Raw genomic sequence first — 24,985 nt, 5'->3', positions numbered from 1 at the left:
TCTATGTGGCCAGGTTAATGGTGGTAGGGTTTGCGTGCTGAATCCCATGCGATACCTCGTTGTCGCCTCAAGAATCACGTCTTTCCACTCAACACATTGCCACCTACGATGACTTTTGCTCTCGGGCTCTTTTGGCCCTCGGTGGCCCTGGTGGTAGGTCTCGTGTACATGGGAGCGCGACTGCTGCGCGTAGGCATGCGTGAGGAGGGTCTGCCACCCGGTAAGAAGGCTCAACGCTACCGTCAACGCTCTGCTTGGGCAGCACTACTGCCAAAATGCTAACCTCCTGGTGTCAGGGCCGCCAACACTCCCTATCTTAGGCAATCTACATCAAATGACGGATAAACCATATCTCATGTTCGAAAAGTGGGCAAAGCAGTGTAAGAAATTTCAAGCAGGAATCCTTGTTGACGTCGAAGTGAACTTATTCTTTCAGATGGTCCGATTATGTCGGTGAAGTTAGGAACACAGACGATGATAGTGATCAATACCGAACAAGGGATTCGCGACCTGTTCGAAAAGAGAAGTGGCAATTACTCGGCCAAGGCGTCAAACTTCGGCGCTGAATTTGGCGAAAACCTCAACTTACTCTTCAGGACGTAAGTGGGCGCCCCCTGTCCCGGCCCATTCCTTGACTGATAAACGGCGGCAGCAACGATGACGTGTGGCGCCGGATGCGCAAGATGTATCACCTCCGCCTCAACATCACCGCTGCTAACAACTATCTTCCATACCAGGTGGGTTTCCGGGCAATCTTGGAGAGCATTCTTAGAGAGCTGATCTGATGACTATGCTCAGGAGTTTGAGAGTCTGCAGATGTTGGACGAGCTGTTGGACAGACCACAAGATTTCTGGACTGTCCTCAAGAGATACACCACGAGTATTGGGGCCACGGTCATTTTCGCCAAAAGATACCCGGATCTCGAGGACCCCAGGGTCAAGGCACTCTACACGGTGAGCTCATTTTTCAATGGAGTGTAGCTGGCAAGACTGACTAACAGATGAGCAGTGGCTCGAGAGATTTTCGGCCCTGATGGAGAAGACATCTTTTGCCGACTGGTACCCAATCTTGAAACCGCTCTATTTCCGAGCCCCTTCCTGGATCAGTGGTTTTCTGAAGGAAGCGGCGGAACTGAAAGAAATGGAAACGAAACTGTGGATGCAGCTGATTGGCGAGGCGCAAGAAATGCTTGATCAAGGCAAGATGAGACCAAGTGAGTGGTGATGCAGTGACCAGGCAAACATCGATATCGGCGACTAAACCCCATCAGGTTTTGCCAGAAATCTTCTCTTGACCATAGGTGCCGAATCTGGACAGATTGCGAAATCGGATGCTCTCACGTTCAAGCAGATTGCTTTCGTGGTTGGCCATGCGTGGCCTGCAGCGGCGTAAGCCAGAGCCCCCAGCGACAAAGGCGGACTAATTTGACTCAACAACGCAGGGATACCACCTACAGCACCCTCATGGGCTTTGTAAAGGTAGGTGACTCGACGTCCTTCATAACACCTAACTAACGGTTCGACAGGCCATGGTTCTGTTTCCTGAGGTCCAGAAGCAAGCACAAGAGGAGCTCGATAGAGTCGTGGGAAGTTACAGACTTCCTACCTGGGAAGACTCCCCGAACCTGCCTTATATAATGGCGTGTGTCAAGGAGTCCTTCAGGTGTACGACATGTGGAAGTTATGCTGAGGACCTGTAATGCTGATCTCTCGGCAGGGATGCCGACAACAGTCGCAGGAGGCGCACCTCACGCAGCAACGAACGAGGATAGTTACTTAGGCTACCGAATTCCCGCGGGAGTCCCAGTTGTGAACAACGTGAGATGCAGCAATATCTCCTTGTCCTACTTGAGACGTGAAAACACAATCTAACCCTCGAGATCAGGTCTGGAGCATCAACAACGATCGAACGAATCCTCGTGATTTTGAGCCCCGCCGACACTTGCCGGGCCATAAGTTTCCCTCCGTCGGCGCGCCCATCGGATCAGATACATCCGACAAGCCTTATACTACTTTTGGCGCGGGACGGAGAATGTGTCCTGGTATTCATGTTGCTGAGAGGAGCCTGTATACGGCCGTCGCTCGCTTGTTGTGGTCCTTCAACATGAAACCGGCCGTAGACGAGAAGGGTAATGTTGTTCCGATCGACCGTGACGGCATGACACCAGGTTTCATGGTCACCCCTGTGCATTACAAGTAAGTTTGCCATTTCGAATTCTGATTGAATTATATACCTGGGAATATATGGCTGACGGGCTTGTCTCATGGAGCAGCATGGTGTTTGAGAGTCGAGATGAAGAGCGAGTTGCACTGATCCGGCGGTCTTGGAAGCAAGCAAAAAGCTTTCTGGAAGAGGATGGGAGCTACAATGAAGCGTTCTTTCAGCAGTCCTTCGCGACTCAGTCACTCGCTTGAGGTGCACAGCTATATGTGTGTCCTCAAACAATGCGGCTACTCCAACAAAGTTCTGGGCTATGCACAATCTTCGAATCTACTCCTGCAAAGACTCTGAAATTTTCTGGTGCAATCCAAAAAGAAAAGGATATATAAGGTTGAAAATGAGACGCTGTGGAAAGGCCTCTGTGCAAGCTCTTTCTTGAACTTTCGAAGAGAAATTATGTACTTGGGTTCTCTGTCAGCGCAGCCGATCAATAGTAGTCGTTCGTTCCACGAGCTCGTCCCAGCTCGCCACTCCTATCCTGTGCTCAACAGCCTGGAAATCCAATCCTACATATTGTGGCTTGTACGCTCACAATGCCCACTCTGGTAACCCTCTTGGGCCGTTCTCGATGCGCTTCTTGATCGACCGGTGATCCTCTCCACTTTCCAATCTCCGTATCAGCTCCTCGGGATCAAAGTCAGTGCCGATAGGATTCTCTGCAAAGGCTCTAGATGCCATAAAAGCGTTGGCCTCATCGACAGTATCGAAGTTGTCCACCTGAGTCTCGATCATGTTGCCATCGGGATCGGTATAGTAGATGCTAGTTGTCGGTCCGTGGTTCACACACCACGACGGCAAAATACCAGCCTCTTTACGCTGGCGATAGGCCAGTGTGAGATCATCCAGGGTATTAAAGGTAAAGGCAATGTGCTCAAGACCAGCCGATTTCGGCACCTTAGGCCCAGTACCGGGGACGGCGACAATCGCGACGCGGTGGTGTTCCTCATCGTATGTCAAGAATGAAAGAATCTCGTTCTCGTACGATGCCTTGGCGCCGAGGAATGTTTTATAGTAGTCGTTCATGGCCTTGAAATTTGGTGTACGCAACACCACGTGCGCCAGCGAGGACGGGCTTTTGACCTCGATGTGACCCATGATAAACAGGATTGAAAAATATGGGACCAGTGAGTTTCCAGATTTGTTAAGAGACAGTCAGCACCTGACGATAGTAAAAAAGCTCGTGCGTGTTTCGAACTGTACGGCAGGTAGTTGTTCACCACTGAAGTACTGTAGCCTCTTCCCCCGCTGGACAGCGTTCGGATTCTGTGAACTGTCAAAAAATCGGGTGCAACATGTCGGCCCTTTTGTGCTAACCTAGATTTATTCCAGACTTCAAAAGCCCTGCATAGAGCTGCCCGAGACCGATGGGCAACCCGGTGTTCGGTACCCGGAAATATGTTACCGGAAGCTGGAGGATCCGACCACAGGTCACGTAGGCTGAGCGCATCTACAGCACGGTTTGCATGTAGATAGTCCTCATTTTACAATCACTTCTTTCGAGCAGATTTGAGGCTGCAACTCCTGATGCTTTTGGTCAACATGGCGGCGGATGATGGAGTTACACGCGAAGAGCTCTCATCAGATACGGTTCTCATCGCCGGAGGTGGTCCAGTTGGGCTGTTACTCGCGACCGTCCTCTCGCGTTATGGGGTAAGATCCGTACTCGTCGAGCGGAATAAAAGCACGACACAGTGGCCCAAAATGGATCTCACAAATGCAAGATCTATGGAGATCCTACGGCGACTTGGACTGGCGGAGGAACTACGAACGCACGGTGTACGAGCAGATATACCCCAGCCTGTACTTTTCTGCACGGGCCTTCCTGCTCCAAAGGCATTGACCAGCTGGCAGCATGAGAGTGTGAGTAACCTTGTCATCTCTTTCCCCGCGGAACACATTGCAATCCCAGGTTGCTTTGGAGTTACTGGAGGTTAACGCGTAGAGATACACAGGTTGACCAATTCCAAGCTCGTATCAACAGCACCAACGACGGCACGTTACCACTTGAGCCATGGCAGAGAGTGTCACAGGTTGTGTTTGAGGCTTGGCTCAAAGACCGATGCGAACACGATCCCTTGATTGAGCTGCGATACGGATGGAAGGTAGAAGGGGTTAAGGAGAATGTCGACCAGGTCGAAACAGTCATTTCTCATGTAGATACGGGTGTCACATCAATTATTGTGTCCAAGTATGTGGCAGGTTGCGACGGCGCCAACAGCCGCGTCCGGCAGTCCCTCAAAATGCCCTTGGATGGCGGACCCATTCCAGCCTTCGTCCTGCTCGTCCACTTCAAGTCCAAGGATCTCTCGCGGCTACATAAGCTGGGTCAATTCTGGCACATTTTCTTCTTCCAGCAGTCGGGGGAGTTTTCGGGCGCCATCATCGCCCAAGACGAAGTCGACACCTGGACGACTCACCTGTTCCTTCCCTTGGACGCGGACGAGTCCAAGATCGACTCCCACGAAGCGATCTATGAAGCTTTGGGCGGCTCTCACGGACCATACCCCATCAAGGTCGATAAAATACTGGTACGCTCAACCTGGAGACCTAACATTGCCGTGACTAGACAGTGGACGAGCCCAATGCGTCGTGTGTTCCTGGCGGGAGATTCGGCGCATCAACTCATCCCGACCGGCGGATACGGTATGAACACAGGGCTGGGCGACGCGTACGACCTGGGCTGGAAGCTGGCATCTTTCATCAAGGGCCATGGCGGCTTGGGGCTGCTTGACTCGTACGAGGCTGAAAGGCGACCTGTCGCACTCCGCAATTCGGAACATTCTGGCGTCCACATGCAAACCCATCAATCAGTCAAACACTTGATCAACGGGTTGGACATTGCAACCCTCAATTCTGACTCCCAAGAGGCTATCGAGGCGCGTCGGAAGATCCACGAGCACTATCAGACAAACAATGGAGAGAATCTAGACTTGGGAATTGAAATGGGGTTTCGGTATCGGTCAACAGTGATCCTTACAGAGGCGGATGACATTAAAGAGCCAGAATGGAGCCCTTCTCGCTACATACCGACCACGTGGCCTGGGTCGCGACCGCCGCATGTTTTTTTGAAGGATGGAACCCCGATCTTCGACCTGTTCCACCCCACGGACTGGACGCTGGTGACGTTTGGAGAGGGCTGCGATGGGATCGAGCACATGCTCCAGTCTGCCCAGGAGTCCAACATCCCTGTCAAGCATCTCCACCTGGTGGGAGAGACTGTGGCGGAGAAATTATGGGAGCGCAAGATGGTGCTCGTACGTCCTGACCAGCACGTTGCGTGGAGAGGAGACTCCGTTGCATCGCTTGCCACAGCGCGTGACATTGTGGCCACCACCACGGGCAAGAAGGAAATTCAAACTGAAGCACCAAATTCGGAAGACAGCAAATTGCCCAAGCACGCGTTTACTGCGACCACTCAGCTCATGACGCAGGTCGATACCTTTGGTCTGGAAAAGATGAGCGACTTTCAGCGATGAAGCTGGAAGCTATTATTGCATTGTATCTACGGAAACTGTCTGCTGACGCAACAATGTCCTGATAGAATACTTCGTCGCTTGGTACGGCATAAGTAGTAACTTGGCTTGTATCTCTACCATTGCGAAGTAAACATACGCCATGTTTTACTGGCTAGGACAAGTGACCGTGCTCTCTCGACCGCCTTAGCCCGTCGGATTGTCTCTAATGCGTCCGTCGTGGGTTTGACTCTTGAGGGGCCCTTCTCAAGGTCAAGAGCATATACAGATGACATCCTGCCAGCATTCACGAATAACAGCTGCTCAGGAAGAAATCAAGGTAGATATGCCATTCAGGAAGGGGAGCTAACACGAAATAGGCACCATGATCATGCTTCGACTTTGTAAAAGTCGGGTTCGGCCTTGACACCCTCTTTAGCCATCATCTGACTAATGGTCCAATCTTCGTGAACATAGCCGTCGGGTACGTTTCTGGCGGTAAAGGGAGTTCCCTTTTCCAAATGACTAGATACCGCATCGTAGTTGGCCTCAGCATAATCTGCCGCGTCGTGACCATAGAGCCACCTTGGCTGTGGCTGATTCAAAAATGAAGGGTCTTTCGCGACTGCATCCCAGTCTGTCTGATGCCAGCGATGTCGTAGCTCCCATCCTGCTCTTTGCGTGAGGGATGTGCGCTCGAAGCTTTGGGGGAAAAAAGAGAGCGAGTTAGCTGAAAGGTCAGTAGAATGACTCACGGTAGACTTACCGCAACTTCTCAAAGATTTTCAAAGCTCTTCGAATGTCCTTCTTCCCTGCCTTCTTGATCAAAACGCCGAGGGTGGCGCCGTCCTCGATCGCCTGAGCACCGCCAGTCCCGGATGTAGGTAGATGAGGATGGGCCGCATCACCCACAAGAACAATCCGACCTCCATCCGAAACCCATTGGCGGACTGGATCCCGCCAAAGTAGCTTATAGTCTATGAGGACTTCTTCAGGGATTGACTTTACTAATTGCTGAAGAAGAGGATCCCAGCCGTCCACGACCTTGAGCATATCTTCCACTTTGCCAGGCGCATTCCAGGACTCTTCGATGTCGGCCGTATCCTGTAGCGCAAGTTCTCGTCAGCCTTTCTGGACGGTTGTTAGAGATCGAGTCGGCAGCTGCGGTTTCCTGTCCGCAATTTCACCATACCTTGTGCGTACAGAAGACCGTCACGGCACGGAGATTTCTGTTGGTAGTCAGGATTGCGTGAGTATTCTCGCCAATCCATACACGGTAATCATCCTCATCGGCCTCTGCAATAGGTCTCGTCAATGGGTTATCCTTGAGAAAGTCCAGATTGAACCAAGAGCGGTATACTGCGAAGCCGCTCTTCTGGGCTCTGCCCGGCTTCTTTGTCACATACGCCCTCGCCCGGCTATGGACGCTATCGGCCGCGACCACAACGTCCGCATTGACCCGCTCCCCGTTGAAAACAATGCCTGCGTGGTCCTCGTCCTCGAAATACTCGACGATCCGGGCGTTAAAGGTGAACTGCACTCCAATCTCCTTAGCATATTCGTACATGTAGTTCTGAACCTTGGTCCGGTTGGCGTAGCTGTTAGGGAATCCGTCAAACTCGGATGGCAGAGGTTGTTCCACCAAGAGCCTGCCGCTCTTGTCGCAGATCCTCAACCGCGTGGGAAGGGAAGAGACTCCTCGAATTTTTTCGAGCATTCCTGGCCATTGGCTGATGACGCGCGACGCATTCGACCCCAGCATGATGACATCGCCTTGAGAATCTCCCAGTCAGTGGGAGTCAATACGGACAGAACTCTTCACATTGCGTACCTTGTCTTGACAGATCTTTCGACAGCTCGTAAACACTTACATTGCACCCGACTCTTCTGAGCGAGATAGCTGTTGAAAGCCCACCAAAGCCGGCCCCAACAACGATGACGTTGATAATGTCATGCATGGCGTTACCCTTTCACTATCCCTGAGTGTACATACCACGAAGCTCGTCCAGCAGACAACCTGAAGAGATTTACCATATCTGTAGCACTGCAGTGTGCCAAGTTTCCAGGCACTGCGCGAGCGACTGGGTCGTTCGGGATCGGGACGAGGACTCCGAATGCGTCAGCGAATTATCAAAGTGATAACGGGTTTGTCGAGTCTAGTCATGTCTGATTGGATGGTTGCCAGTCAGTAACATTTCCGAAGCCCCGAAGCGCCGGTACCAGGGGAATGCCTCGGGTGGGTAACGACCCCCAGTCTTTTCGGAGGCTCCCCGGAGTCGTAGCATCCGGTCCCCACGGGGCCATGAATCCGGTTGGGAACGTTCTCCACTCATTCGCTTCCGGAAACCACAATACATTGTGGATCCACAGCAGATGGTTTGATCCCCAAAAGACTGAACGTGAGCTTTCTGAGGAGTCCTTGTCAACATCGTTCGTTTTGTTAGTCTTGCGAGAATCACTCTTGACGGCATGGCGACTATTGACATCCATATCGTGAGCGGGGTCTTGCTGGGTTCAGTCATCTTCGGGGTATTACTATGGAAGGTGTCTCGTTACGGTATGCGGCCTGACGGTTATCCGCCTGGTAAGAATTGTGATCTTGCAATATAACGCCTCGACCGCGGACTCAAACGACTGCAGGACCGCCAACAGTCCCTATTTTGGGCAATCTGCATCAGCTGCCAGACTCCAACTTACATTTTTGCTTACAAAAATGGGCTCAAGAATGTACGCCCATCTTCTACTGTCGTGGGGTTCTTGCGAGGCTGATCAGTACGAAGATGGACCGATATACTCCCTCAAGCTGGGCAGCCAGACACAAATCGTGGTCAGCTCGCAGACAATTATCAGAGACCTTCTCGAGAAGCGGAGCAACATCTATTCGACACGGATGGATATGTTTATTCGAGAGAACAGTGACAACCTCAACATTTTGTTTCGAAAGTGAGCACAGACCCGATGGAGTAGTCCTGGCAGTCTGCGACAATCTGACCCAAAGATTTGCAGTAACGATGATATCTGGAGACGCCAAAGGAGGATGTATCACCTGCGTCTCAACGCCAAAGGGGCTGATAGCTATATTCCATACCAGGTAAGAGCGCTTCCATCCAGTCTCGTGCGTGCACGTCCATGGCGGAGATGCGCTGACGCTTTCAACCACCAGCTCTTTGAGAGCCGCCAGTTGCTCCACGATTTCCTGGTCGCCCCGGACGATTATGATCGAAATTTCAGGCGATACACCTCCAGCGTGGCTTCGACATTGGCTTTCGGATGGCGAACTCCAAGTATGGATATTCCAGCAGTTGCTGGAATGTGTGATGTAAGTACACATCTTTCGGTACCCTTGGGACTTAATGCTCAGATATCGAATGAAGTGGAACGACCGGAACGTGCGCATCGCCAATTCGTTGCAAATGACCGACTGGTATCCCTCATTGCGACCCATCTTCAATCTGATCCCGACTCGCTTGAGCGCGCTCAAGCAAGACTTGAAGGAGATCAGGAAGCTTGAGGAGGGTCTGTTTATCGACCTGTTTCAGGAAGCCAAAGCAAGGAACAGAGAGGGCAGAATTCGGCCATGTAGGCGGAATCCTCCATTCTCCAATATGCAATTCGTCGACTGACCGAGGCTACACTCCAAGGCTTTTCCAATGACATGATAAGCGCCAACGAAAAGGCCGGAGCCGACAGGCTGGGTGACAAAGAGTTAGCTCACAACGCGGTTCAAGCAGCAATGGGAGCCACGTAAGTGCTACATACGCTAATGGAACGCTCAGAGCTGCGAGCTGATGGACTCACAGGGACACTCAGTGGAACACCTTAAAAGGCTTCCTCAAGGTAGAGGCACTCGAACTAGAGATTTTTCTATGCTGACAGCAGGCTTTCCAAGGCTATGGTTCTCTTTCCGAAAGTGCAAAAGGAAGCGCAGGCGGAAATCGACAAGGTTGTCGGGCCTGACAAGATGCCGTCCTGGTCTGATCGTGAGCACCTCCCGTACGTACGAGGTGTCGTGGAGGAAAGCCTGAGATGTGAGTTGCAAGTCTCGACGAACTCCTGAGAATATTGACCGTTTTTTCAGGGTTTCCCACGACTCTTCTTGGTGCGGTGCCTCATGGCGTTGCTCAAGATGACATTTATATGGGCTACAAGATCCCCGCCGGTGCTGGCATTATCAATAACGTGGGTTTGATAGGAAAGTACTGTTGATTGGTGAAGAAGGTCTGACTTTTCATCTCAGGTCTGGACGATAAACAACGACCCAGAGAGGTACAAGAACCCCAGAGAGTTTGATCCCCGTCGCCACGATTTGGACAAGACCTCGGGAGAATTCTTCGGTATTAACTCCAATACCACTGAACGTCCTCATATGAACTTTGGTGCAGGGAGGAGAGTCTGTCCAGGCTTTCACGTCGCGGAAAGGGGCCTCTTCATCGCCATTGTTCGCATGCTGTGGGCTTTTAGCATGAGTCGGGGAGTGGACGAACAGGGGAATCCCGTCGCCATCGATAGAGATTCCGTAACCGGCGGGCTCGTGGCAGGTCCAGCCCCGTTCAGGTGAGTACTGACGACTCTGAGAGTCGTCGAGGCGCTGACGGTGGTCCAAGTTGTAAGATTGTCCCACGAGACGAAGGACGCCGGGCCAAGATCATTCAATCTTGGGACGAGGCACTCACTTCATTGGACAAGGACTTCGACTTTACCGACGAGTATTTCAAGAGTGAGTTTCAGCATGTGAAAGCTTGAGAGAGAGGTTTTGGAGAATGGCGATAGTTTTGGCACTTATGACCGCGACATGGCCCATGTCAGGGGAATGTAGTTGTTGAAAGCGCATGGTTTAAGCTAAGCCCCTTCTCTATCTCTGCTCGGTATTATATGGCTCTTGGGTAGAGAAAGTGTGGGTAATGATCCGCGATAAAGACTTGAACCACATTTCCCTACTCGTCCTGCTCAAGGGGTTGGGGGGAATGCCATACGGTTCCGGATTCTCCCAATCTCGGTGATTTCCACCTCAACCACGTCGCCATCCTTGAGCCAGGCCGGTGGCTTGTGGAAGGCTGCGACTCCGCTCGGAGTTCCAGTCATCACTACCGTTCCCGGGCGTATGGTCCTGCCTCGGGTCAAGTGTCTGACAATAGACGGAATGTCGAAAATGAGGTCGTCCGTCTGGGTAAGCTGTCGCTGCTCCCCGTTGACGGTGGTCTTTAAAGTAAGCTTGGAAGGATCTGGGACATACGAGGTGGATGCTAGTACCGGTCCGATTACTGTGAATTTATCGAAGGCTTTTGCGTAGCCGTGTTGGCCTCCTGAACGCGTAGGGTCCTGCCAGTATCGTGAGGACACATCGTTGCCGACCGTGTATCCCAGTAAATAATCGAAGACGTTGTCAGACTCTGTCAGATTCGCAGCCTGCTTGCCAAAGACAATCGCCAACTCGCCCTACGACATGAAATCAGATCAGTAGATTGATTCTGCAGCGAACCCAATCGGCACTTGCCTCGTAATCCATGAAGTCTGCCTCCTTGTGTACGGGCACGTCCTCGTAAGGTCCCGATACTGCCTCTATACACAGCTTCAGCGATTTAAGTCGCCACTTTGCAGACATAGCTCACCTGCTCCTCCTCCCTTGAAAAAGATCAACGGATAAGGGGGTATCTCGACCTGATGTGGCAATGAGCGCGGGTTTACGCATTACAAGCCATGTGAACATACCTTGGCTTCTTCAGCGTGCTTGCGATAATTGAGACCAATCCCATAGATAAAAGGTGGTGCTTCGATCGGACTCAATAATTTGGCAATCTTGACTGTGTCTGTACCGAGACAGAAGCTTTGCTCCCATGGTAGTCCGCCCGTGTACACAGGCACAGAGACGCCCACTAGGTCGTCAGCCCCGTTGTGGCTTTCAGGGACTTCCCCGTAGTGGGCTTGCCCTGCGTGATCTTCGAACCTCACAAGACGTTTGAAGATAGAGTCTGCCATTTCTGCTGGAGGTTGTGTGTTCTTGACTGCAGGCGACGCCGCTGCTCTATACTTGACGGAGGAGGCTCTCCAATTTCCGTTTGACCATGCGGAGACGGCTTGGGTAGTGTCATACCCCGTAAACCAGTTCAGCAAGCTCCAAGATAGAGTTCCTGTACCTATGGAGCTCGCTTGTCTCAGGCATAGGAATCATCTGTCTTGTCGGAGTTCGGACTGCCGCGTCAGCCGAACCGATTTCCACCGAGACCACCCTCTCCGGACGGAGACTGAGAATTTCCCCATGCCAGGGCAACAAAAAACTTCGTTGTGGGCAGAGTTCGTATGCCTGGACTGTTGCATTCTCCCCCCGATCCAAGCCAGGTGCTGATTTCGGTCTCGCTGCTCTTCACCAACCACCAACACCAATGGCATCGACAGGACCTTTTGAGACGAAATGGCCAGCTGACATACCAGCCCCAGTAGGCGTCAAGCAGTGGATAGATGACTTCTATCACCTCGCTGACGACCAAGCCGCCGACGCGGGTCACCGGCTGGCGGAATTGTTTACGCCCGACGCGACACAATTCGGTCTGGCTGGGCCTTTGAAGGGAAGGGAAGGTAAAGACACACTTCTCCAAAAACCATCGTCCTGTCACTAATCTCAGCTGCTAAATATATAGCTATTGCTGCTAATCGCCCGAAGGCGTGGATCACGCAGAAAGAACGCAGGCATGATCCCCTCGAGGTGTACACCTCCAAAGCAGACTACAGTGAGATTGTTGTCCTCGGGCGGATCAAGTCATGGTTCAAAAATGGGGAAGTGGTAGAGGCGGATTTCGTCGCCGGCATTACCTTTACAGGCGATACTTCGCAGAAACCACTCTGTTCGCTGTACCGCGTATGGGGGGTGAGTGGCTTCTGGCAACTGACCTTGTTTCACGTCTCGTGCTAATTGGCGTAGGATAGCGCACCGTGGGTGAAAGCGATGAGCAAATAGCGTTGACAAGATGCATACAAGGCTGGTATTCTGTGTGCAGAGATAAGGTAGTGCTTCAAAAATTGATATGCAAAATATTTGAAAAGCTAAGTTATCCGCCGATAGCTGCACAGTTTGACAGTGTACGTATGAGCCAAACCCAATTAGCACACCCTACCGAGTGTTAGTCGAGTTTGTGCACCAATTGAGGCAATCAAGAGACATACTGCTTTGATCAGACTGTCAATTGTCTTCGTTTGACTCGCTGTGATATACCCGATGAATCGATAGTGGCGACGATGATCTCATACTAACGACGACCGAATAGATCGGACGACCAACTGACAACCGTGAAAGAGACAGTCTGATACACGATGATGGAGAGAATGATCCACATTATGTCAGAACTCGTGCATTTGTATCCTTGTCAGAGACATAAGATGCATGGGACTTAGGTGGTAAAAGTCACGTATCTAAGGACGGGCAGGGCGGGAGGCTGACGAAGGAAGAACCATATGATAGGAGGTATCCGACTGCAAGCGTATAAAACCGCCTATTAATTGGGTTACTTTAAACCTTACAGGTGGACTTGTACTCTAGACACTTAAATCAAATCCCGGCAGAACTTCGGATCAACCTCGATCAGACCGCCCGCCAACTGTAAAGGTGGGAGCCTCACTAATCTCATGTTTCAGTTTAGCCAAGTGTGGAGGCGGAATCGTCAACTGCGCTCGACTGACCAAGTGGAAACCCTTAGACAGCTTCAATTTTTGTCATCGTAAAGGCAAGTTTTCTCCTCTAACTAATAAGACTTGAATAGCCATCGGAAAGTCCCAGGGAATGGCAGTTACCAATAGGTATGCGTTGGTCAAGCGATTCGGTGCTTCTGTACTCTATCAGCCCACCGGACAAGAGCCAGTCGTCAAGTAGTCACGTCCAAATATAGCACTGCTTCGTTGAGATCGACTTCGATACAGTATCGTCTTCGTTCACGGTCTGCGCAGACCCGATCATCTGCTCCTAACACTCAACACGAGGTTAAACGTCGAGGCTTCCTATCTCGTATCGGACGTGGGAATACAGCGTCTGTCGCGACTCCTCCATCAGCAAATATTTTGAACGAAGGCGGTGAAGACGGCGAAGCAAATATTAATGCCATAGGCAGTGCCGCATTCTGACCAGCTGGCCTACTGCCGGCTCGAATTCCTGAGACAAGAATTATCACACACGGATATGATGCGGATATCATTCGGGGCATATTTCAGAGGGCTGGCAAAAACAGTATTTTGCAGCATGGTATTAACGACCTGACGGTAAATCTAGAGATCCCTGCCAGACATGGTCAGTATTTGCACCTTCATCGTTCTGCTACATCGTGACTGGGCTTCAAGTGCTGGGTCTTCCAGAGGAACCGGGCAAATGCATCTCAGTTACCATTTTCTCACCTGATTCAATGGGTTTGGCATTTTTATACACCGTTAGACTTAGGGTCTTATGCTTAACACTGGCACCTAGGTGAAGTCGCATATAGAAGCCGATCATCTTCGTTGCACACAGTCTCGGAGGGATCATCGTCAAGAATGTTGGTATCCCTGTTCCTTGGCGATTGGAAAGTGGTCTGGTTAACAATTGTGAAGGCGATCCGCAGGTGCAGATCCAGCACCTTTGCCAAGTATCAAGAGCTCTTTGAATGCATAAGAGCCGTCATACTTTGTGGAACTTCTCACAGAGGATCTGATGCAGCAGCATGGGGACGCCTCGCATCAATTGTTGTGAAGGTGGCCCTCCAGGTTGTGAACTCCAAGATACTCAGCGACCTGCAAGTCGACTCTGAAATTCTTGACCTCATCCAGGATGACTTTCCCGGGGCGTTGCATGACAGTCATATCAGTGTACATTCATTTCAAGAGGGGGAAGGTCTGGCTGGTATCAGAGGATTTTCTGGGAAGGTACCGTGATTCTCACATGGCAGGATGCTTTTTTCAAACTGATCAATTGTCAAGGTTGTTGACGACTTTTCTTCAAGGGTTGGCCATGCTCTGGAAACGACGGAGGTAATAAGAGGAAACCATATTGAGATAGTGAAATGTAATGATGGTATTGAAAACACATCGGGGGATCTAAAAGGTATATTACAGGCCTTTAAGAGCGAGCGACCACCACCGAGTATGTAATTCAAATACTTCGTGCGTTCAGAATACTCTTTACAAGAAAGAATCAGCAGAGTTCGGACGAAAAGAAATTCCATGTACATACCTCAACCGATTTTTCTTCTTGACTGTAATGAACCTCGATCTAGGATATCGGAAAACACCCGAATACCTGTTCGTGGCTGATGCAGATCAAAGACTTCCAAAACTGGTGCAAAGGTGAAGGCTCCCATATCTTCTGGCTCCACGGCTTGCCGCAACTCGGAAAATCAGTCGTGGCACGCTACGTTCTGGAAAGTTTAGAAGCACCAGATGGAGTGCCTTTCTGGGTTTCCTTCAAAATTGTTTGTATCGACATTCCACTCACTGTAGTAATTTAGGATGGCACATACATCATTATCAAGAGATATGTCGACGAAACCCTCCAGGAGATCCTCTTCGAGTATACTCGTGAGCTAAGAAGCGAGGGAATCTTGTCCAGCCTTCTTCGCAAAAGCCCTTATTTAAGGTGTCAACTGGTTTTCTTTGTCCTATTACTCTAGATCACTATGAGCTACCATAGGATTACAACGAAGTCAGCATTAAACATCTGTTAATCCCCTTTCATCGACGTCTTCCCACTGAAACGCCTCCCCTTGGGATCATTTGTTTTCGGCCTTTCTCAGTACCACGCTAACTATCACATAATAGGACGATACCTATTTCCTGATCAAGAGACTTTTGGAGGAGGATGAATTAGAGGAGTTGTTTGACCATACCGATAGGATACGACACATATATCAGATGAACAAGAGAGTTTGAGAGCAAGTCCCACCGCACAACCGAGGCCGCCTTCGTACACTGTTCAGAACCCGCAAGAATAATATTGCGTGTTAATTGCCGGGCACCACATAACGACAGGACGCAAGCGTGACACCTTGCTCTTTCAACGAGTGTTCCAGAACCACACGTTCAACGAATGGCGCCTTTCAGTCAGATATCAAAAATCCCAAGCAAAGAGGACCACTTTGACCTGGATGCTGCTAGCGAAGCTCTTAAAAATGGTCTGTCTATTGCGCATCTTTTGAAAGGCCATAAGCTCTCACCAGGCGAGTCAAAATGGTTGGCCCTTGTTGCGATCGAGACCCAATCTCTCCCGACACTGCAGATATTGCTCGATAATGGCTGGGATATCAATGAACCAGAAAGCTACTTCGAACCATCGCTCTTAGGGTAAGCACGCACCGATCAGTCATATATCTCTTTAAGTTGAAATATCTAGGCGTGCGCTTCGATCGGATGCTAATGAAGAGGTTGTTCGCTGGTTTCTTGATCATGGTGCAGACTCCAATGCCTATGCGCAAAGATACAAGCTCACACCGCTCTCTCGTGCCATTCATTTCGCGCCTGTCAATATCATTCAGCTACGCCTCGATCACGGAGGATCTGCAGAAAAGGGTGAATTGATCAACTCTGTCTGCAAAAGGCCAGAAGATTCAAATACTCTATACTTATTGAGACTACTTCACGAGATGGGAGCTAGCATCAGCAATGCCCTCTTCGACACAGACCCCGGCCTTAGCGACGTCACTAAATTCGAAGGGACACCTATGTGGATTTCTTGTACTGTGGGAAACATCACGGCAGTCCGATATCTAGTTGAGCGTGGTGCAAGCCCTTTTGAGAAAGCATTTTTTGCTCAGTACTTGCCGCTGGATGCAGCCAGGAAATACGGACACTGGGAAATTGCCAAGATATTGGATAATGTCTCTAAACAATCAACTGAGAGGCTTCAAAATGGAAAGACAACGAGCTAGATTGGGTCCTTAAGGGAAGGTACAGAATATATGTGAAATGTGATCTGATCTCAGAACAAAAGGGGCTGGCCTTGAACCTAATTTCTTCCATCGGATTTCACTAGAGCCATACTTCTGAGGTTTCCACTTCAGCAGCTGTCGGACGATCTGAACGTGCCCAAGCGAGCATACTCTCCAGTAGCCCAGACAGCACTCCGGGACGCTGATGTAATTTTTGCTTGATATTCTCCCACTCATCTGGTCCCACACCATTCTTCCAGCTGCATCCCTCCTGGAAGAAAAGCTGGTATGCCGTAAGGCCCGTTCCCCATACGTCCACCTTGCTGTCGTACTTGGAGCCTATGCTCGTTCCAGCTTTGATTGCGAGAACCTCTGGGGCCATATACACAATCGTTCCCACGCTGTGATCCGCCGATGTTGCATTGAGAGTTCCGCAACCGTAGTCGATAATGATAGCGTGGGGTGGATCATGTGCAGCCATCATGAGATTGGTCGGCTTGAGGTCTCGATGCATGATATGATTTTCATGAAGGTGGGCGAGGCCACGGAGGACCTGCTGTATGGCATTTTAATGGATGCGGTAAGACTTCGCCGACATGGTGAGCTCAATGAGGATTCTAACGCAATCTGGGACATGAACAGATACACATCACCAAGTTTTCCACCCTCTATCCATGTCGCTTCCCCACCAGAGTACTCTTCAGCGATCAAGTTGCAGAGATTTGGCTACCGTAGTCAGTCTAAGCGCCTCTTTGGCGACCAGTAAGAACTTACGTGCGACCCGACCCGCTTGGAGATCTCTATCTCTAGCCGGATACGCTCAAGGTTTCCGCATGTTCTTTGTGAGCGTTTGACAGCCACAGGAATACCAGTCTCGCAATTTATGCCACCGACTATGACCGCCGCTACTTAGAGGCTCTTGTATCACAAATCCATGGAGTTCAAAGTGATGAGGTTGTGGGGTGGGCTCAAGGGAAGGGTGTATTTGCCGGCCATGCCACTCAGATATCAAAGTGTTCACCTGAGTTCGATATTTGCCCAGCTCAGTGAATTCCAGACAGAATGTGAGGTTTTCGATCGTGATACTAGTGCGAGGTAAATGTTTGATCATCTTCAAGCTTCTCGTCGCCATTGATATATATCGGCTTTTTTGCAGGGACAGTTACTTCCAGCAGGCCATCGTTGATATGAAAAACCCGGCCGTGTCTCCCCAGAACGCGGTCCTGGTTCCGGTCGACAGTGAGTAGAAAGTCAGTATGTCCGTCCGGCAGATGCCTTCAACCGCTTCCCCAGACCCAACTCAGTCGAGGTACTTTAGGCAACTTCGTCATGCTGAAGATATTATGAAGCTGATGACAAGGTCAGATCGAGCGACCACTATCTTCAAAGGAGGTGAGTTCTTTCGCTGCCTCATCGATATGAACGAATTGCCTTGCGCGCTTTTGCCAGTCGGTATCAAGTCGTATACGCTGAGCAATTTTGCTAAATGGGAGTCGCGCAGGACGATTTACGGGTATCAGACGAGCAAAATCGCCCTCAAGCCGTGCGGATGTTCTTGGAGAACACGGCTCCTCGAGAACTCCCATAGCTGGCGTGTTAGGTGGTTCTTGTTCCGCCTGGTCATTTGGCATGATGGGCGCGTCCCAGTGCTGCGTAAAATGACAACGCGCTATTTCTGGATCGAGAATGCATACTTGTATAGAGGTAGAGCATGCTGGGACTGTGGCGGGGTCCCCAGAGTGGGCTACCCCACTCGCCCACAATTAGGAAATATTGTTCTTGCGAACTCCGAGAAGTCACAGCAAAGTCCAGAAGCAACTCACGTGGTGACGCGAGGTAATGGCATTACACGTGCACTTCAAAAGTTCCAGTTGCTCATGTCTAACAAAGTCAACGAGGCACTGAACCCACCGCTGAGGCCGATCCCCAATCCCACCGAAATGCTCGTCATCCATATCGATGACTCTGGTCAATGAAACCCTTTTTTCCCTACCTCCGTCACCAGTCCTCTCATATGGTAGCCAATATTTCCCGTCGATGCACAAATAACTGTGCAAGCGACTTCGAGCCGTGGCCAGAAATGATGAACCCCTAAAGTACCAAGAGCGCGATTGTTTTGCCCTCTATGTCGAAGCCTGCTATATGTTCTCCGCCGAAGAGTATACCGGCGGAGATGACTTGGCACCAACACCTCCATCTCGCGACGAACCTTCCACACCTCGAGACGACGGTGAAGCCTGTCGTGGAATTCTACTACAGTCCTTTGGTGCGCCAGGGGTAGGAAGGCTTGGATTGGCTGATGAAGTTTCAAAAAAGAATATCGACCCCAGAACAAGATGAACATGCCAGATGCGGCTTCGTTCATCGCCCATGGGTGAAGCAGGTTTAGTTGAGCTCGACGACTGGGGTCAAAAACGAAAACAGAAGCCGAGAGGGCACTTGGGCTCAGTCGATCCGCACACCCCATCGGTAAAAACTGCAAGACATGACCAGGTCACTTCGTGCGGAGAATATGGCAAGGTTCACCACCCTTTACAGGTATCCACTTCAAGCGATATCGAACCGGGTGGCGTACTGCGACTTGTGTATCAGCGTTCAGTCGTCTCAGCGCCAACAGTGCCAGACGCCTTATCACCTATGGCCACAATTTCGGGCTGTAAGATGGGGATCATGGACGTCATCTATGATCAAAGACGCTGAAGTGGTGAGAAAGTGTCTGCTCAACAATCGATCGATTCCGTTCATAATAAGAGTGGTACGGTCAGTCAGGCCTAGAGGACGTAGCTTCATTACTCCCACTACGCACCTAGAAAGACGTCTTTCCTTCGTGGAAATCGCCTCCTTTACCGCCTGTTCACTTCTCGCTCAATCCCGAATCCGCCTCACGATGTCCTCTGTCCAACTTACTGTTTCTACTATTGTCGACCACATCAACACTATATGAGGCCAAAGGAATCAACGGTGTTGCACTACGAGTTTCCGAAAGGGTGGATATAATGGCTCTTACCCACGGGAAAGGTGTCCGACCCTCGGACGCAGTTCACGAACTCGTTCGGCGGAGAGAAATGTGCAAAATTGCTCCTGTTTGAGGGTATTAGGAGATGAAACGTTACCACCTTGGGGAAGGAGTGCGTCAGGCTGCGTTTATAGTAACCGCACTGCACTGGAGGTATCAACGGTTCCGTTAAACATCACCACGGCGAGGATGGTTTTGGGAGGGGTCCCCCAGCATCTTCCCCTGCTTCAAGATGTTGCTGCCCTGCAGACACCGTGTCTAGCCGATGTCCAGCATGCTCCAGCTGAGTCAAGAATAGAAGGTCTTGGGTATCACCAGTCCCAATCACTCGAGTCTCCCTCTAGAGTAGCAGCTTGTTTGATCCATTACTATACTCGCAAGACCATAAGTGGGCGGAATCCTTCGTATACATCGTTATCGAGTCACTGCTGTAGAAGGTCTCTAGAGTTCAGATGGGCTTTCTGTGCTGCAATTCTTGGACCGTATCTCTAGTTTTTTTGGCTTCCGCCTTGGTTTCGACTCTTCCTGGATGCTTTGTGTCAGGTTGACTTCTGCTTGCGGTTGTGTGTTGGGTTCAGTGGCCCTTTTCGACCTGATTTCCAGCTTTGGCGGCTTTCTTCGTGGTCTCTCGTCCCTTCTCTCCTTGTCCTCCGGCATGTCTGTCTCCGATGCTGCTGCGATTGCTCTCTGCTCAACGTCGGAGTTGTTTTGTTGGCTGACCTCCTGTTCTAATGCCTCGGCCACCTTTTCGGGATCAGCGTCCTCAAACTTCTCCTCTTTCCCACCCAGCCTTACCCACGGTCCATGGATAGCACCAACGCCGGTTCCGATCAACATACCCAATCCCGTTGTTGGAACTGCTGCGATAGCACCCAACACCGTTCCCACTCCGGCACCGAGGCCCAATCCAGTAGCTGCACCAATTCCTCCTCCAAATCCAAAACCCTGCCAGGTGCCACTTTGCAGTCGTCTCGCCATCTTGCTATGCCCGTGGGCTTCCACCTCCTTGTCAAAGGCCTCCTTCAACAACTTCTCCCGTTGCTTTGAGTCGGTCAGTGCCATGGCTCTAGATTTCAAGTCATTGGCCTTGGATTGAGCTTTTTGAGCCTTTTGAAGACTCTCAATCGTTTTGACCATTTCTTCTCTACTTGGCATCTTATCGCTGCCATTATTGGGTGTATCATTGTCGACACCGTTCTCATTCGTGCCTCCTCCAAGTATAGATTTCATTACATCCATTATCCAATTGTGGAGGATCTGGCCTTGAACGATTGTAGCCTGAGTTGCTCGGTTCGGGATTAGGGCATATCCTGCGAAGCTGTCGTAGGCTGCTCCGGCCGTTTGGAGGGAGAAGTGCTGATGAGCGAGATATAAGAGAAAAACTTGGTAAAAGGGTTGGTTGTTATACGAAACGAGATTCCGACGTCATCGCCTCATCCCTGAAGCCACTGTCGAATCAACACTTACAATGCCAAGCATCTACGTCAGAGGCCTTGTTGCGCATGGAGACTTGTGACGACCAATTTGCAAGACGTATTCTTTCCTTCGAGAAGATCTTTTCACTTTCCAATGTATTGACAATTAGCAAGACTTTGGCAAAGAGGGGGTTAAGTCCTCATTGATTTCCATGTGGAATGATTAGAAAGGACAATCGGCGGAAATCCCTCCATGAAACCACATTGACAGCGGCGAAGTCATGCAATCTTACAGCCTCCATCCTTGCTAATTGTCAATGAAGTATGATTTTTTCTCAGTATTCCGCAAAGTTACACGCCTTTCCACGCGCCCGCCCACACACACGCAAAGGAAAGAAGAGAAATCGGAACACAGTAATGTCGGTGAGCAAACTTCTGCCACGCCCAGAACCCAGAAACTTGGATGTAAGAGATGGACGAACACTCCAACTTAACCTGACATGGGTACCTTTTGAGATATCGAACCTGATAGGCGCGCTGCAGTAGTTGGGCTGGTGCAATAATGCCACCGGGATTCCGACACTTCGTCAGGGAGGAATAAGCCAGTGCTCGGAGAAAGCACCATGGGGTGAGTATAGTGGTTATTCGAGTTAAATTGCAGTCCCTGTGTCAATCAGCCTAGAGCAGCAACGCAACTGGACCATACCATCGCAGGGGAGACCCGCCTTAGATAACAGTATCTTTGGACCTTTGAATGGATGAACAATTGATGACGAGCACTTCCGCAAAGTGATCGCACATTGTGATAGCTTCCAGCACGAATCAACAACTACTCATTGCTAACAGGACCCGGCCCATCCATGGGCTTCTTGTTGCCGTCCGTTTCCAAATGCCGTGAAAGTTGTAGGTCATTTTCCAAAGTGTTTTGCACCGGGAGTTGTGACTCGACCATCCGTTTTCGCAACGTGGCCAAGAATTGTGATTCGGTCCCTCCTACGTCAACGAGCACTTTCTCTAGGAGATGCAGCGCGTGCCTTGAGTCCATCAAAAGGCCTCGCGTTCCAGGTGAGGGAGGGGCGCAAAGGAGAACGTCCAACAAGGAGTCGGCGATGCGAAATACCTTGAGCTCCTGCAAGACGTTATTTCTGAAACCAGAAAGGCTGTGAATGCCACTAACCATGCCATAGCCATGAGGCTGGATGGATTTCCACGACACATTTTCAAGAACGGAAAGCATGTCGCGTGCAATCGTCGTTGGGAGCAACGCTGAGAATGCCTGATCTCGGGCGTGACAAGACACCGCAAAGTGGGCAATTGTATACTGCCAAAGCAGTATTCGAATCCAATTCCGGGTAGCCAGTATATCCACCCCCTGAGACTCGTTCAAGCCTTCACTAAGCGGATGACAGCTGAGATCACGCTGTATGGTCGATATCCTGTCTTTCGTACTAAGATTGCATGCTAGACTTGTTGACGAGGGGACAGAATCGAGAATATCGCCATCAAGGAAGGTGAAGAGTCGGATCAAGCCTATGAATGCCGGCACGGGGGCGGCGTCATATCCTTCTGTTGGATCAGCGCTCGGGAACTCGTGCATCGGCTTCAATGTGGTTGGAAGGCCATTCTGGACACAATATGTTCTACGTCCTAGGTCAACCCTGGAGGGCGTTCAAGTACTTTGAACTTACCTTTCAGAGATAAACAAGATCCAGTATACTCGCAATCTTAATTGATGCTCTCTTGAGTCTATGCCGGCGTAAGTATCGAGCTGGTGCAATTTGAGGCCATGGGCGTAGGTGAGGGTCTCTCGCAGGTAGAAGCCGGCGGTGCGGAGTTTGTCTGCATTTGCATAATAGATATGGAGGAAAAATGAGGTTAGAAGTGACGACATAGAGTACTCTTCTCGATACTCGAAAAGCTGTCTCAGCCTCTGGGCTTCTGCCACCAATTCCGAGGAAGAGGACCTGAAGGACACAACATGCTCAGGAAGCCGGAGTTGGGCAATGACAGCTGCACACAGCGCTGCAGCAAGCGAGTACGACTCATAGTCTTCTTGATTGCTCCTTAGAGCGGTGATGAGTTCATCATGCGAGACGATGGGCCACACGGAATATAGGCGCAGGCGGAAAACCTCTAAAAGTCGCTCGTAAACGTGCATAGGGATGTTAGGCTGCGCTTTGGGTGAAAGACCATGGTCGACCGCGGCCTCGAGCACCGATCCTTCAGGCGGTGTAGGAAGTGATTGTTGATCGCTAGTTGCTTTCAACATCCTTTGGAATTGCTCGATTTTCATGTTGGTGCCCGGTCTTGGACCTTTGGGGCCTCTTTTCCGACGTACGCGGAGAAACGTGCATGGTATAGAGCGATGATTGCATTCGAAACAGGGTGATCCTCCAGAACATCGCACACGCCGCAGCGCACAACCGTCGCAAGGATTTGCAGTCCGCATCCGTCAAGATGTCACAGAGGGTCTGAGATCCGGACGTGAAGTTCTGAAAGGTTTGTCAGTGCTGACGTTCTAGTTAAGTTTGGAATTCGTCAATGAATATTCTGTCGTTAATTCGGGGCTTAATGTCACGTTGTATTTGCCAAATCGGTCTTAATACAGAAGCAATTCACGTGGTTTGGAGGCCGGCAGCAGGCTTAAAGAATCGACAGGATGGAGGGTTATTCTGTAGGTGTTGGTTGAAGAAGACTATGGATGACTATCTTGAACGACATCAGTCATTTTGAGCGGAGAAAAGATATGACCGGATAGAGTTTCCTCAAACAACTACGTGGGATGCAGGCAGAGTGTAACACTATCACCAGCAAAAGCGAGAGCTCTGTCGGGTGTTCCATAGGCTGAGATAAAGGCACCTCGGCAATGAGTGTTACTGCCAACTCCTGGTGTGGTTGTACTGGACCTCGTCAATCACAAAAGGGCTATTCCTTAAGCACCAGCGGTGGTAACAGGTGGCCGTGTTTCGTGACAACCCATTCGATAAAACTAAGCAAAGGATAGACATGGATAGTCGTCCAGCAGTGCTAAGTTTTACGTGTGAAGAACTCGTCTGTAACCCTCGGAGTCCTGTATGGTTAGCATTGGCGCAAGAATGTTCATTCGTTCGCTGTGACGACTTTCATTGTACAGACCAAGATGGGACGATGTATAGTCAGAAACAGGTATTTGCAAGACCTTCAGTTGGAAAAAAAAAAGGCCTTGACATTGAAAGTGGCCGCTGCTCCAACGCGATTAGGTTTCTTTGAAAGATGTTACTACTGCGGTGACTTGGAAATATTCGAGAAGGAACTTGTCCTCGCACTCTGTCCCGAGCACTCGGTACCTCGTAGTCGCTGAGAAATTGGTTGTGGGGAAGTGGCATCATCCTTGGAACGTGATTTGGCCAAGGTTCCGATCCCACAAATTGATTGGGACCGCCCTCCGAATATGGATACCGACGAAGTAGGGTGGTAGGGTAACAGCATTCGTTGATGAGGGCAGGTTGTCGTCTTAGTAGCAAATGTGATGATGGCATGTCTCGAGCACTTCCAATTTCACCGACTGTCGAAAGGGGACAGACAAGAGTGCGATGGATGAGTTTTTCGTTTGTTATTCTTAGCTAATTGAAAACCAGGTAGCTGAGGCAGGCAAGCCAGGGCTGGCCAGGTTAAGGGACGAGTTACGAGGTACTCGGTAGTCACTGCCTGGGGCGCAGGTCAGCCATGGTAAATTGGAAAGGATCCTTATGGCTTAGGGGCTAAAGGGCTGCATTTTGCCGAAAGCCAAATCCACCAAGCAAATGAAGCCGCATCTTGTTTCCCAGAGACGAATACGAGCTTCTTGCCCCTAGAACCTCCCCAGATTCCGAGCTTGAGAATTGTTGTCACCCGTCGAGAGATTCCAACGAGTGTCGGAAAAGAATGACAGATGAGATTATTGTCGCTTGGTGTTACTTGTTATATGGGGTTGGCACATGAGAGAATTTGTGGAGAGTGATATTGGATTTTATCAAGCGAATCCT

The 24,985-nt window shown here is 50.4% G+C and overlaps 11 protein-coding genes across 11 annotated transcripts; 5 read left to right on the top strand and 6 right to left on the bottom strand.

Annotated features, from left to right (window-relative positions):
* Positions 1-108: 108 nt before the first annotated feature.
* On the top strand, positions 109-2,415 carry AYO21_07780 (hypothetical protein; the record flags this gene model as incomplete). The annotated part of the gene is made up of 12 exons (XM_022657733.1): positions 109-220; positions 297-380; positions 437-599; positions 653-737; positions 799-954; positions 1,010-1,214; positions 1,272-1,389; positions 1,443-1,479; positions 1,527-1,665; positions 1,718-1,818; positions 1,886-2,196; positions 2,274-2,415. 12 exons carry the CDS (start codon positions 109-111, stop codon positions 2,413-2,415), a joined length of 1,653 nt encoding a protein of 550 aa, XP_022510010.1.
* Positions 2,416-2,749: 334 nt separating this feature from the next.
* AYO21_07779 (hypothetical protein) lies at positions 2,750-3,316 on the bottom strand (the record flags this gene model as incomplete). Its single annotated transcript, XM_022657732.1, has 1 exon — positions 2,750-3,316. The coding sequence occupies one exon, from the start codon at positions 3,314-3,316 to the stop codon at positions 2,750-2,752; it is 567 nt and encodes a 188-aa protein (XP_022510009.1).
* A 444-nt stretch (positions 3,317-3,760) lies between these two features.
* On the top strand, positions 3,761-5,697 carry AYO21_07778 (hypothetical protein; the record flags this gene model as incomplete). Its single annotated transcript, XM_022657731.1, has 2 exons — positions 3,761-4,081; positions 4,174-5,697. 2 exons carry the CDS (start codon positions 3,761-3,763, stop codon positions 5,695-5,697), a joined length of 1,845 nt encoding a protein of 614 aa, XP_022510008.1.
* Positions 5,698-6,062: 365 nt separating this feature from the next.
* On the bottom strand, positions 6,063-7,631 carry AYO21_07777 (hypothetical protein; the record flags this gene model as incomplete). The annotated part of the gene is made up of 4 exons (XM_022657730.1): positions 6,063-6,375; positions 6,440-6,777; positions 6,866-7,446; positions 7,505-7,631. The coding sequence occupies 4 exons, from the start codon at positions 7,629-7,631 to the stop codon at positions 6,063-6,065; spliced, it is 1,359 nt and encodes a 452-aa protein (XP_022510007.1).
* A 755-nt stretch (positions 7,632-8,386) lies between these two features.
* Positions 8,387-10,416, top strand: AYO21_07776 (hypothetical protein; the record flags this gene model as incomplete). The annotated part of the gene is made up of 10 exons (XM_022657729.1): positions 8,387-8,616; positions 8,680-8,764; positions 8,837-8,992; positions 9,048-9,252; positions 9,315-9,417; positions 9,474-9,510; positions 9,563-9,701; positions 9,752-9,852; positions 9,911-10,227; positions 10,278-10,416. 10 exons carry the CDS (start codon positions 8,387-8,389, stop codon positions 10,414-10,416), a joined length of 1,512 nt encoding a protein of 503 aa, XP_022510006.1.
* Positions 10,417-10,620: 204 nt separating this feature from the next.
* On the bottom strand, positions 10,621-11,649 carry AYO21_07775 (hypothetical protein; the record flags this gene model as incomplete). The annotated part of the gene is made up of 4 exons (XM_022657728.1): positions 10,621-11,109; positions 11,153-11,232; positions 11,283-11,331; positions 11,383-11,649. The coding sequence occupies 4 exons, from the start codon at positions 11,647-11,649 to the stop codon at positions 10,621-10,623; spliced, it is 885 nt and encodes a 294-aa protein (XP_022510005.1).
* A 404-nt stretch (positions 11,650-12,053) lies between these two features.
* AYO21_07774 (hypothetical protein) lies at positions 12,054-12,625 on the top strand (the record flags this gene model as incomplete). Its single annotated transcript, XM_022657727.1, has 3 exons — positions 12,054-12,246; positions 12,309-12,535; positions 12,590-12,625. The coding sequence occupies 3 exons, from the start codon at positions 12,054-12,056 to the stop codon at positions 12,623-12,625; spliced, it is 456 nt and encodes a 151-aa protein (XP_022510004.1).
* Positions 12,626-15,712: 3,087 nt separating this feature from the next.
* Positions 15,713-16,550, top strand: AYO21_07773 (hypothetical protein; the record flags this gene model as incomplete). Its single annotated transcript, XM_022657726.1, has 2 exons — positions 15,713-15,966; positions 16,016-16,550. The coding sequence occupies 2 exons, from the start codon at positions 15,713-15,715 to the stop codon at positions 16,548-16,550; spliced, it is 789 nt and encodes a 262-aa protein (XP_022510003.1).
* Positions 16,551-16,650: 100 nt separating this feature from the next.
* AYO21_07772 (hypothetical protein) lies at positions 16,651-17,064 on the bottom strand (the record flags this gene model as incomplete). Its single annotated transcript, XM_022657725.1, has 1 exon — positions 16,651-17,064. The coding sequence occupies one exon, from the start codon at positions 17,062-17,064 to the stop codon at positions 16,651-16,653; it is 414 nt and encodes a 137-aa protein (XP_022510002.1).
* Positions 17,065-20,007: 2,943 nt separating this feature from the next.
* On the bottom strand, positions 20,008-20,805 carry AYO21_07771 (hypothetical protein; the record flags this gene model as incomplete). The annotated part of the gene is made up of 1 exon (XM_022657724.1): positions 20,008-20,805. One exon carries the CDS (start codon positions 20,803-20,805, stop codon positions 20,008-20,010), a length of 798 nt encoding a protein of 265 aa, XP_022510001.1.
* A 1,005-nt stretch (positions 20,806-21,810) lies between these two features.
* On the bottom strand, positions 21,811-23,274 carry AYO21_07770 (hypothetical protein; the record flags this gene model as incomplete). The annotated part of the gene is made up of 2 exons (XM_022657723.1): positions 21,811-22,621; positions 22,670-23,274. 2 exons carry the CDS (start codon positions 23,272-23,274, stop codon positions 21,811-21,813), a joined length of 1,416 nt encoding a protein of 471 aa, XP_022510000.1.
* Between the last annotated feature and the right edge of the window lie 1,711 nt (positions 23,275-24,985).

Source organism: Fonsecaea monophora (genome assembly GCF_001642475.1).
Source record: "Fonsecaea monophora strain CBS 269.37 chromosome Unknown Scaff62, whole genome shotgun sequence".
Taxonomy (NCBI): domain Eukaryota; kingdom Fungi; phylum Ascomycota; class Eurotiomycetes; order Chaetothyriales; family Herpotrichiellaceae; genus Fonsecaea; species Fonsecaea monophora.
The sequence above is the reverse complement of the archived record's forward strand: the minus strand, read 5'-3'. Positions and strand labels throughout refer to the sequence as shown.